General features: G+C 40.8%; 1 protein-coding gene across 2 annotated transcripts in view; it reads left to right on the plus strand.

Moving 5' to 3' along the window:
• Positions 1-13,790, plus strand: part of LOC134533324 (protein 60A-like) — a 53,433-nt gene continuing 39,643 nt past the window's right edge. Inside the window, exons 1-2 of one of the 2 annotated variants that reach the window (XM_063370840.1) lie at positions 1-369; positions 9,029-9,209. In XM_063370840.1, coding sequence (XP_063226910.1) covers positions 24-369; positions 9,029-9,209 — 527 coding nt within the window. In that variant the 5' untranslated portion in view covers positions 1-23. The remainder of the gene's footprint in view (positions 370-9,028; positions 9,210-13,790) is intronic. The other variant, XM_063370831.1, reaches the window with a different exon arrangement.

Here is a 13,790-nt window from a genome sequence, read left to right on the forward strand (position 1 = left end):
GCGCGGGCCGGCAGGGAGCGAGGATGTGGTGCTGGCTGCTCCGTGGCGCGGCGGTGGTAATGGTGCTGCTGGCGGCGGGCTGCGGCGCGGCGCTGTCTGGCTTCTACGCCGACGACGGCGCCGCGCGCACGGTGATGCAGCGCGCGCTCAGCCCCAGCGACAAGCGGCTGCTGGAGAGGGAGCTGCTCGGCCTGCTGGGGCTGAGGGCGAGGCCTCGCGTGCCTCGCCGCGCCAACCTCACCGGCTCCGCCTCCAGGTTCCTGCTCGCCGTGTACGACTACAGGAGCCTGCGGGGCGCGCCCGGCCTGGCCCCCGCCGACCGCCTGGCCGTCGACCGCAGCGACGCCGTCGTCAGCTTCGTCGCCCGAGGTGGGTGCCCTTCCCAGCGCCGTCCATGATTATAACAGATGTACTGCACACGGGGTGATTTCGGGAAAACTTTGTCCACCGAAATGATATCCGGACCGGACCGCACCATTTTGAATCGTCCTAAGGCTACAACTAAAGGCTTTTTCACAATACCGCGATGCGACGCGATCTGGCGACGCGATGTAGCGAAGGCAGCGACGTAAATATATGTCGCCAGCTAGTGCACTTCATAATAGCGCGATACGATCGCCATGCAGCTGGCGAAAAAAACCGAACCAGCCTGCACTCGGCTAGGGATATTTTACAACATGGTTGTAAACAAAAGTTTTTGTCGGTAATATTCAGATTGTTGTTATTATATTTGTACACTGACTGACTGGTAGAAGCATTTATTTATGGATAGTAATCGCGAAGCCCATAATATATTTCTAACCAAGCATTATTTTTCTCCTTCTGATTAAAATATTTGTTACTAGAAACATCGTACAAACATGGCTTTTTCTGAACTTCATCAATCAGACGCTCTTCAAAACTCATTTCAATTGAACAAAATCCACGTGTTGTTTACTAACATTACTTAGATGCATCAATACATCGTTTCTTACCTCTTGTTTTCAGTTCTTCTTCTTCTTTACCACAATCTTGTTTCTGATTGGTTGTTATTTCTGACGTCATTAGCGACATCGCCGAAGCGACGAAACAGCCTCGTCGCCAAGTGAGCTGTCGCGCATCGCGGGCGATGTAGTTGTGATTGGCCGGTTTGGTATGACGTCACGTCAAATCGCGTCGCGGTATTGTTAAAAGGGCTTAACGCTCTTGTTTTCTTCGGTAATCCCAGAACTGTGCGGGATTTAGAGGCAACCTAACAACCTGAAAGTCGTTAACTTTTGGAAAGAAAATGTTGGCAACCTTAAATTATTTTGGTTGCTGTTCCTTGCAAGGAGTATCAACCGTATTATGTTTTAAGTTGATTTTTTTTTAATACGGAACGATAAAAACACTATGTTAAAAAGCTTTTTTTTTCTTTTATTTCAAATATTGAAACCTGCTTATTCGCAAAGTTTGAGCGCTGAAAATCATAACTTAAGTTTCTGTTGCAATAAATACTCACGAGCAAAGCACATGCAATATTTTGCTTTGCGGCCATGCTTAATTTCATTGCTACCAAAATAATGTATAATTGGCAAAAATTATTCCAAAGTATTTGCTATTGTGATCAATACGCCACTCCGTTAATTCACCATTCCATAAAATTCTGAACTAAGAATGTTTCTTAAATATTATTTATTTTATGTTTAGTAAATTTATTTTTTCCTCATATCAAAAACTTAAATTTTGATGTTGGCATTTCTCAACCGCACAGTTTTTGTAGTGGTTGTATTCCCTCCTGCTCCGAACACTGAGATGAAGTTAGCTTCGAATCCCTGCTTCGGATCAAAACATGTACCTTAATTATTGTACCATGCAACAACAGAAAATACATGATGAAAAATTTAACTCCAGATTAAAAAAAATATATATATGTTGATAAAAAGCATTTGTACCTAATAAAAAGTAGATAACAATAAAATAAGACTGCCCTGAAGCATCTGAACTTTACACATGTAATCGAAATTACGTTGTTATCGCCAAATTTAAGGGCACAATATTTTTTTTAACTGAATAGAGTGGTACCTTACAATAACGTACGCTTTCTCGAGTACAATTCAGCATATCAACATAAGAGTTACACGTGTTTTGTGTTTATTTTACAACCCTCTCAACTTGGCACTTTCAATGGAATTCAGATCATTCCGTTAAGTTTAAGGGGCTATAAAATGAAAACAGAATTTTGTTCCCAATAGAGGGAGGGGTGTATCACCTTAAGGTCTGATTAGAGCCGACGAACTAAACTGTGCATCTGAAGTCAAAAACAATATTCGCCTATCAGAAAGCGTTTTGAGTAGGTAACACAGACTTAAAATCACCCGAAAGTAATGTTTCCCAACAAACCTTTATAATATATTTTTTTGTGTCGTCTTGGGCACAATTTTGAAGAATTTGTTTTTATAAACGAAAATCCCGAACAAAAAAAAAACAGTGTTTAGATTTGAAATAAAAGGTTTGAGCCAATAAATGTATGAAAATCCCATTAATACACATTTTTAGTAATCTTCATCGTGTCTAAAACTTTCGAGGAAGGCCAAAATAAAAATAATAATCACGCTGTTCGCAGTGCTGTATCACGTGAAACAGGTGCAGCAGACAAGTGAATGTGTGCCTTGGTTTTACGGGAACGCATCATCAGAGACCGTGGATCGCTCGGATTGTTGACGGGTCACTGAGAGAGCACTTTACGTTTACACTATACGTCTGCTTGGCCGTAGTGCTGAACTGCTTACTCCCTTCCCCCTCCCCAGGGGTTTCCCGTCCTCTTATCCCTCTCTTGACGAGCGCAGTTGTCTGTTTCTTGTTAAAGTGACCGATAAGGAGCATCTGGTGCGCAGATAAACGTTGCAGAATACATCTGTTTACAGGCGGGTCGCGAACTCTTTGATCTGTGGGTGTCAGTATGTGCTGGCAGTTGGCCAGCCGTCTTACGTCAGGGGTGCATCTGCGTTGGTGAGGCGGGACGATAAGTGCGTCTCTCACCGGTGCTTCCAGCGCGGTGTCGCCTTTAAAGCGCTAGTCTCTGGACTGGCGCGCTGTCTTCTCGTCGGGGGAGCTGAATTGTTTCCCCTTGGATGGGCAGCCCTTCAGGATTTTTCTGGCAATGGTTTGTTTGTACAGCGACTGGAAGGGCAGCCCATCCAATTTCTGAAAACATGTTTCTTTAAGTGTTTAAATAATCCTGAAAACTTGCCCTTTGGAAGGGCAGCCCATCAGGATTTTTCTGACAGTGGTGTTTTTTAAAGGTTGTCTGAATTGTTGCCCCTTGGATGGGCAGCCCTTAGTTTGTAAAGTGACCTAACCTAACCTAACCTAACCTAACCTAAACTAACCACTGTCAGAAAATTCCTGAAGGGCTGCCCATCCAAGGGGCAACAATTCAGACAAGCTTTCAAAAACACCACTATCAGAAAAATCCTGATGGGCTGCCCTTCAAAGGGGCAACAATTCAGACAACCTTTCAAAAACACTACTGTTAGAAAAATCCTGATGGGCTGCCCTTCCAAGAGGCAACAATTCAGACAACCTTTCAAAAACACTACTGTTAGAAAAATCCTGAAGGGCTGCCCTTCCAATGGGCAACAATTCAGTCGCCCCTTCTCGTCATGCATAGGACAATTTGAGCGGTATTCATAACATTATTATGGTGTAGAAATGAAGATAAAGGCGTAAGGCAAGGTCCTGGGGTGCTTTCAAGAATCTGTGCCGGGCGTGTTTCATTTCTAAAAAATAACTCTGAAAACTCGCGTTTTAGCCCTTTCTCACTCTCCTAAAAATGCGGTTTAAAAACGAAATACGGAAACAGAACCAACCACCCGCCCTCAGTGCATTTTAAGGTGTTTTTCTCATAAACAGACACCACTCGGATATCCTGAACAGTTTTCAAATAGCGTGGTTTCTTCTGAAGCTCTCCACACCGTATGTGTGCTCGGGAACTCCGTCTATAACTGTATAGTCTCGCCCACTTTAAACAATGCACTGCACGCAGTTAAACTACAGTTTATGAGTTTCGGTGCGAAAATGGTAAGTATATAATTTTGTTTCTTACTGACTTGAGGGTTTCTCTTAAGCCTTAGTTAAATGCAGGAAACAATAATTTAGAAGGTGATGATCATTATATCGGCAGCAGAATTAATTATGATACAGATTATTAAGTTACAATGAAAAACAACTAATGTTTGAAAACGTTTTAAACTCAAATAGGTTTTTATTCAAAATCAAAGAAAAATGTATGTTTAATTGATTAGGTTCACAGTTCGCCATTTTCACTTGTTTGTAACTTCACCTGCTCAAATGTACGAATTATAATTAGAACAGGTGTGATTAGGTGCCCATGACACCTTTAATCCTGACGTGCAGCGGACAGTGACGTAACCTGCCGGGGGAGGGGGGGGCAAACGTGGCTTGTGTCCAGGGCACCACATTTGGGGGGGGGGGGGGGGGGGCTAATCTGCCAGAGTAACTTTTACTAGATATATCTGCTTGAATGTTGGAGGTTAGATGAACTGGATTGTTTTTATTGAAGGATGCATACATGTATATCGTCAAATATTTAAAAAAACTGGCATTTTTCGCGTACTGTCGAACTTGCGATGTATTAAAAATGAAATGACTGAAAATAAATCACCATCTAAGTTAAATTGCACATACGTTTGGAAAAGTGTAGTGGAATGAATCTGTGGTGGCGATATGAGGTGTTGTCGGCAAAGTTTTTGGTTTGGTTGATTTAAGAGAAAAAAAAAATCGGGGGGTGCCAAGATGAGTTCTTGCCCTGAGCGGAGACTGGTCTAGTCACGTCTCTGGCAGGGGAAGTAAACATGGAGCATGGCTCCCAGGAGTGTTTACATAAACTGGCTTTCGACATTGTCAGTTAACTGAGGCAGTGAGGCACTTCTGCTTCCCTCGGAGTCACAAGTCGACCTACAAACTGCGGCTACAGGATCATCACGAAAAAATGATTCAAAAAGATGAGAATACTTACTGTCTTAAGTGCGTCCCAAGTCTTAAATACGCCTATTAAGTTGCGGCTGAACAACATTTTCATTGCATAAAATAGATGAAGTATTTAAGATGGAACTCTTGGGCATCTGGATTATTTTTAACTGTGCAACAGGGATAATCTGGAAAATTCAGGAAAAAATCAGGGAACTTCTTAGGTTCTCAGAAATTTTTTTAAGGCAATTATTAATTACGAGGGTATAGGAAAATTACAAGTTATGGCAGAGACTTTTTTTTACTGGTTCCTTTCTTCCCCCTATCCCAACCCGTATCTAAGCGTTACAAAATGTTTTCCTCCCATTCATTTTTGCTCATATATCAACACTTCGACCACACGCATTGACTTGAGCTTTCGACAGTAATTCGATATAAAAAATTATAATTACATACTGCTATAGTAAATTGGGGTAAGCATACGAGTCGCGATTTTTAATTTGAATTTTTGATAGTTATTGGCGACTAAATTAATAATATCAGTGATCAGGAAAGTATTTTTCCAAACCTGGAAAAGTCATGGTATTTTGCATCAAATATTTGCTTGGCACATTGTAATAAATACTTACTAGCTTATTTATTATATGCAGTAAAAACATTGTTCAGCTCCAGCTCCCAGCCTTGGTAAGAACTTTATACAATAAGTTGTGTATGTTTTTGACTTGTATTTTCATGATGAACCTACAGCCGAAGTTTTCCGATCGACTTACGACTTGCGCCGAGGCCACACAGAAACCGTAGCTATGTTTGCAATGTTGGAGAGACTTTTTTTTAAAATTTGAACACATGATTGACGCTGTATCTACGTACCTAATAATAAGACATTCAAACAATTTTTGTAAATGTGTGTGTGTCGTCTCCTTTGGTAAGTTAAAAAAATTAGTTGTCTGTAAAGTCGGTTTACGGACGATAGTTTAACGTGACAACGTCATAAGAAAACATTGATGAAATGATTGCATACTTTTATGAATAAAATTGAATCATTTTTATTGAATTATCACTATTTTGTATAGATACAAAGAATGAGTGAAATGAAATCTACAATTTAATTGATAAATTTACTTTTATTTGCACTCATTAATTCAAATATGTTTATTACTTTAACGAAGAGATTATTTAAACCATAACTTTTATACATGTTTGCTATTTAACTTCTTCCAATCTGTGTTATTCTGTTACGGATTAGGACGATGATAGGAAAAGTAGGAAACGAATTGGAGTGTTTAAGTTTAATGTGCCTCGAAAAAGTCAAATCGATGGTTGTTCCAATCGAGTGGAAGAGAGATAGATGCGGCGCAAGCGTACAATGAGCGTAACGGGACACAGCGTAACGAGACACAGCATAACGCGACAATGTGCGTAATGGGACACTTTTTCGTGCGTGCAGCCGGCGTTCATCGATTTATTAGACGTTTTCACGTCAAAAAAAATATATCTGGCCCTCGGAAAGAGCGAAGTTGGCCATCGCTGGTGTAGAGAGTCTTCAAGTCTAGAGACTCGCCGTCGACGAAAATAAATCAAATTGAAAAAGGAAAAAAAAAGAAGTAAGCTGGGCGTTGTAAGGTCAAGGCGTGTGCAAGGCGAGGTTCAGTTTCTCTCGTTTCGTTTGCAAAGGTCGCCCGGGGAGGTCGCGGCGACAATTGTTTGTATCTGGCGCGTCGCGGCAGACAGACGCTCGCCGGCGCCGTTAAAAAAAGTGACGTCAATTCGTCTGATGCGTCCGTTGCTCGTTCGGGTTACGAACCAGCAGCGCCCCCGACACACTTCGCACCGCCCAGAATAGATCTCGCAGAGAAGTACATACATAATGTCTCTCGCGCACTAACATACCCTACTGTTTCCCAACCTTGCTCTACTGCACTGTTAAAAATGTTCACCTTCAATTTAAGAAGAAACACCGGTTACAAATTATTCAGGGATCATAAATTTACTACTACACTGAGTTCACTTACTTTGGACATGAAAATCCTCCAAATAGTGTGCAACCAATTGAATGTGAAGCCGAATATCGAGCCTTACGCCTAACCGTGAGAGTTATCAAACACGTGGGCATTATGACATGCCTCATGTGTTTAGTTTAGGAGTTAGCCAGTCATGACAGTAAGTGTCACTGTTAAAAAGAAACCTTGTCGACGGGCAAGCCACCAAGTATACTAGAGTATACCAAGTATGCTACAGGCAACCATGTGTAATAGCCCTTGTGATTGCAAGCCAACATTAATATTACCTTTTTTTATTGCAGGTCTTAACGTGTACTATTTTGTCCATGCAGGCTACCATACAGGGCCGGATTTACTGCCTGTGGGCCCCTGGCTGAGTCTTTGGTGCGGGCCTCTCTAAAGGGTAAAGGGGGGGGGGGGTATATTGAGTATCCCCTTCCAGGGAAACAGTGGGTGCCTCTTGCCATGGTCTGGGTGGGTAGTTTATTTTAATTGACCTACAAAACTCATATTTTTGATGAATTTTCTATTTTGAAAAAAAAAAGTTTATTATTAAACTAGATGATTTAACTAAACAGTATTTAGTGGTTAAGGAATTAAGTGACACCAAATCCAATGAAAATAATCGAAAATTTCTAAATGCTGACACAACTCATATATCAGCTTTCCACAGAAGAGTTTAATTCGGCGCAATTAATCCACACAAAACAACTGGACACTATGTCGACACGTATTTTAAGAATATAAGAAGATCCACATCGCAGTATAATTTTTTTTTTGTGTCGTGTGGTGCGGGCCCCCATTTGTGGTTCGGGCCCATAGGCTACAGCCTAGATAGCCTGCGCGTAAATACGGCCTTGATACCATACATACTATCTTTTGTCTATATATGCCACCATGTATTCTAGCCCTTGTCATTGCATGTCACCATTAAACTAGATGGTCATTGCAAGCCTCTATGTATACTATCTCATGTCTGTGCAGGCCACCATGTATACTATCTCTTGTCCCTGCAGGCCACCATGTATACTATATCTTGTCCATGCAGGCAACCATGTATACTATCTCTTGTCCATGCAGGCCACCATGTATACTGGCTGTTGTCATTGCAGGCCTCCATGTATACCATGTCATGTCTGAGGAGGTCACCATGTGATTGCAGGCCACCATGTATACTGGCTGTTGTCCATGCAGGCCTCCATGTATACCATGTCATGTCTGAGGAGGCCACCACGTGGTTGCAGGCCACCATGTATACTGGCTGTTGTCATTGCAGGCCTCCATGTATACCATGTCATGTCTGAGGAGGTCACCATGTGATTGCAGGCCACCATGTATACTGGCTGTTGTCATTGCAGGCCTCCATGTATACCATGTCATGTCTGAGGAGGTCACCATGTGATTGCAGGCCACCATGTATACTGGCTGTTGTCATTGCAGGCCTCCATGTATACCATGTCATGTCTGAGGAGGTCACCATGTGATTGCAGGCCACCATGTATACTGGCTGTTGTCATTGCAGGCCTCCATGTATACCATGTCATGTCTGAGGAGGTCACCATGTGATTGCAGGCCACCATGTATACTGGCTGTTGTCCATGCAGGCCTCCATGTATACCATGTCATGTCTGAGGAGGCCACCACGTGGTTGCAGGCCACCATGTATACTGGCTGTTGTCATTGCAGGCCTCCATGTATACCATGTCATGTCTGAGGAGGTCACCCTGTGATTGCAGGCCACCATGTATACTGGCTGTTGTCATTGCAGGCCTCCATGTATACCATGTCATGTCTGAGGAGGTCACCATGTGATTGCAGGCCACCATGTATACTGGCTGTTGTCATTGCAGGCCTCCATGTATACCATGTCATGTCTGAGGAGGCCACTACGTGATTGCAGGCCACCATGTATACTGGCTGTTGTCATTGCAGGCCTCCATGTATACCATGTCATGTCTGAGGAGGTCACCATGTGATTGCAGGCCACCATGTGTACTGGCTGTTGTCCATGCAGGCCTCCATGTGTGCTACCTGCTGTGGTTGCAGGCCTCCATGTATGCTACCTGCTGTGGTTGCAGGCCACCACGCCGGCGCGGCCCGCCACGAGCGAGGCAAGAGGCTGTGGTTCGACGTGTCGGAGGTGCCCGCGGGAGAGACCATCGTGGGCTCCGAGCTGCGACTCTACCAGACGGCCAGCGAGCTGGGTGCTGACGTCAGCTTCACGCTGTCCCTCTACCAGCTCACCTCCGTCAGCAAAGGGTGAGTGCCGCCCTACCAGCGCTCCACTAGTCTGTAACCACGGTGACTAGAGTGTGCCTGATCAGTCAGTCATGTGCTTTTTCGCCCCTACTCTCAACACACCTTTTCATTGAACCGCAATGGAACCAAATATTTCAATATAAGCTTGAGAACATCCTAAATCCGAAGCCTCAAGCCACTTCACCTGTCAGTGGTGACATAGGTTAAAAGTCATATGGTGACATAATCCAAAATGGTGGCAGTATTATCATGGATCATAGGTTACATGATGACATAAACCAAGTTGCTGGGTAATGTCAGGTTAAAAGTCACACGATTGCGTAATTCAAAATGGCGGTGGTGATTTCATAGGTCAAAAGTTTACACAGTACCATACCTGTAACATTTACAGATAATTTAACAATAACAATATTATGGACACCACTGAAACAAATATGCTCTGCATGAACTGACCAGTCAGATTGCATATTCCATTCCTCTTAGTGGCTATTGGTGGCTGGTAGAGGAAGACCAAACCTCTGTTTGATATAAATGGCTACTTAGGAAACTGATGGATGGAGAAGATTTAATAGGGAAATTTTGAGGGGAAAGTAATTTTTGAGGGATATTCGAGGGAAATAGAATTTAGAGGAAATTGGGAAAAATATCGGGGAATTTAATGACGTCAAGATCAAAGGTCACTAATCCGAATCCTATGAAAAAAGCAGTCCCCGAATCGTCAAATAATTGTACTTACATTAACTTAAATAATGCTTTCCATTTTTGCCGGCTATGATTTGTTTTCCAAGAAGTAACCACAAATAATAAAATGGAAGTAGAACAATGAATGTGAAATTTTTATAGTAGAATAATAAAGATGATGATGTTATATCGCGTCCGCCAATGACGTTTACAGTATTTCGTATCAAATTTTCCACATTTAAGAGGGTTTGGGAAAAGCAAAATGAGCCTCCGGCGTGAATATTATATCAGGAAAAATTGGTTTTACATTAACTAAGATATATAAAATATGCGTGTGCGATCAAAACTTGCACACGAATGATAATTTGCTGATACAGACGCGGGCGGAATGTACGTACTTGTTGCCAACCCAGTTTGCGCGCACCTACCAGACAGTGAACACGTGTTCCTCCACTGGGATCTCGCGGGCAGTGATGTGAACGTGTGATTGAGGCGTGTTGGCCCGGGCGTGGGTCTCCCAGAAGCTCGCGTGGAATGTCTGAGCAGAGACTAGACTCTGTGAGTGCCTCCCCCTGAGAGGGGCTAGCCCGCGGAATGAGCTCATTACGGTCCCTGGAAGGGGGGAGGGGGTGCTGGGAGGGGTACTTGGTCAGGAGGGGGGGGAGGAGGGTCCGGCATTGGAATCCGGGCCAGGTAAACAAGACGCGGGCAAAAACTGGCCAGCCCCTTTGTCTCTGGACTGCGGGAGGGCCCTTGCTTCCTGCCTACCTGGCTGCAGCCTCGGTGGTCCCTTCCCGGGCGCCACCTGGACACGTCACTCCACCCCCACCCCCACCCCCACACACCTTACACAACACCGGGGAGGTGGGAGGAAAATATACCTTCTGGGAAAGATTGAATGAACCTACCGCAGCCAGGTGCTCCGAGTGTGTGTATTATGAAATATTCACTTTGTTGAGGATACGGTATCTTTTTTTTTTTTTTTACATGTTCTTGAATATTGTATAAAAATAACTGTCAAATTTTGAATGTTCAAATGTAAAAAAAAGAAGAAGAAAAAAAACACGTATCTTTAATAAGAGGCAATTGTACTTATAGTTCTAGCTTGTAAATTAATCTTTATTTTATTTTATTTTATTTTATTTTTGATTCGATAAACAGCAATATCTACGTTGGAGAAATCCGTGGTCTAGTGTGGCTATCAACTCGCCTGCTGTCGCGCACTTGAACTATCGCTTGTTTTCTTCGGCCGGTTATTTTTTTTCAACTTGTACATTACTACTACGCAGTAGCAATGTAAACAAATTACTCATGAAGATATTGTTGTGAGGAGTATTTTTCCCACAGTCGCATGATTGTATTTGTTTTAAAATTTTGTTTCGTATGCCCATTTATTTTAGTATGATTCAGTATTGTATCTCGTGTCAAATTAATATGTTTATTCTTTGGTTAAATATTTCTTAAAGATCTTGACTACAAATAATAAGTCTCGTTTTAATGTGTCTTATATTTTTGCAGTATGTTTTGATTTGATGGTTTACCAAGTTTTAATACTACTCACATGAGTGTAAATTTGTGTTCTAAATTTAAATGTAAAATGATTTAAGTGTTTTAATGGTATATATTGTGATTTTACCGTAGACATTAGTTTTGAGGGAACCATTTTTTTTTGTTAAAGATTTAGCAGCTTGATAACATAAACGGACGACCAACTGTTAGGAATAAACAGTTTGTTCTGAGCCCTTTTGAGGAGCAATTCGTCATGTTCTTAATATTATTTTGTGAGCTGTGAATCGTGAGTAAAGTAAAAATATTATATTTGATTCTAATCAAAGATTTTTATACTACAGTACCGGTCAAAAGTTTAAGACCACTGTGTGTGCTGTTACATGACTATTCCGTGCACAGAAAGTGTATTGTTTTTATTATTAATAATATTTTTATATTATTATTATTTGTTTACATTTTCATGTCTATGCTCTATTGTTGCTTATTGGACGTATCTATGAGTGCTACACTCTATGGCGTAGCGTAGCCCGAGTGACTTTGAAGCCTCAATTGACAAGACCCCTCTAGGGAACTAATGACTTAAACGGCAAATTGAACTTTTTGCACGTAATTTGTATAAGAGAATTTTCATTGTTGAAAATTCACGTTTTAAATTTGAGACATTTTAGTATTTTAAGATGTATTGTTGAATGTCTGTATTTTGTTTTGATGTGGTAATTAAGTCAACGATCTTTGTGTCTCGGCCAATGAGAGGCCAAGTTGCTTAAGTTAAGCGTCGTTAAGAAATTAAGAAAAAAGTTTGGAATGGCTACGGCGTTTGCTAGACAGCCTGGGTTGCAATCACCTTGAAAATCCGATAATTCACCGAGCTAAATAGATCATCCAGTTGAAGGGATGTTTTTAATCGCCGTCTAAACATAATTATATGTAATTTATATAGGGCACATCCTACATGATGTGTAATTAGGTGTGAAATTAACGTGAGTAAAACCGACTCATTAATGCTACTTTGAAAAGACTGTTTCCTGCTGCAAACGTATTTGATCCTGTCAACACGTATATAAACATTGATTTTTGTGTCGAACTCAGTAAAGCACTGCAGAGACAAACAGTTTTAAGCCAATTATTATTCTGTTTTACACATTCCTAGTTCTAACCCAGAGGTGAAATGAGACTGAGTTCTCATGATGTTCTACCATACCTACACACTGAATTCAGCCGAGGTACACTATTTTAAATTTAAATGACAATGATCATAAACTATATTTTAACACACTAACTTCAATCTAATGAGTGAGAGCAACGGACACGATAATTTGAATTTATGAACTTTTGTTATATTTGTCATGTGTGCAACATATCTCCTGTTTATTTAAAAACAGAAGAGTATACCACTGGTCAAGCCAATAATTATATATATATTTGTCGTATTAAAGATTATTTGTTTAATTCTATTTTCATTCTATTATTATTTCACAGTGTATATGTTTGTTTTTAATGACCCTAAACTACATGTTTTCACTCATAAAAACTACTAGATCTGAAGTGTTATATTTTTTTTTTCTCTTATGTATTACACTACACGTATCCTATCCTGATAGCGAAGTTAAGTGTTACATAAGAGTGGCGCCCAGAAACAATTCGAAAAATAAATATTCATATTGATTCAGTGTATATTTCCCAGTATTGTATAGTAATAATTCAGAGTGTTCACCAATGTGGTTTCTTAGTAACTACAACTAAACCATTATACACTCCAGTAAACAACTATTCAGAGTTATTATTCATGTGTAAAATAATAAAATAGCACATAGAACCTAAAGTTTTGCCGAGAAATATATAAAAAAATTTTTTAAATATTCTTTTACATATAAGTAAAGAATACCTACAGCTGCGATGGTAGGCTATGTTTAGTTTAGGTGTTATTAATTTTTAAAGATTTTTTTGTAACTACAAAATTACCACATTTTGCGACATACAAAAATTGTTGTGTTCTTTACTGTTAAAGTTACATCTACGTGGAATTTTTTGTTTTCATAGAAAAGTATGGTTGTCAGTTTGGTTGAATAAAAAAAATCCGAAAAAATATCTAAAGAAAAGCCGGGTACATTTATTGAAGAAGAAAAAAAATTTAAAAAGAGCACTCTTTTACGTGATTTTTAAAAATTTATAACCTAACTATCGAGTAAGCTACAGAAGCCTGCTTTCCTCCTGCGCGTAGATCATCTTCTGCTCAAGATAAACTACGCCCAGGAAGAAAGCAGGCTTCTGTAGCTTACTCGATGGTTAAGTTATGAATTTTTAAAAATCATGTAAAAGAGTGTTCTTTTTTTAATTTTTTTTCAATGAATGTGCCCAGCTTTTTTTTTAGATATTTTTTCGGATTTTTTT

This window comes from Bacillus rossius, chromosome 1 (assembly GCF_032445375.1).
Source record: "Bacillus rossius redtenbacheri isolate Brsri chromosome 1, Brsri_v3, whole genome shotgun sequence".
NCBI lineage: Eukaryota > Metazoa > Arthropoda > Insecta > Phasmatodea > Bacillidae > Bacillus > Bacillus rossius.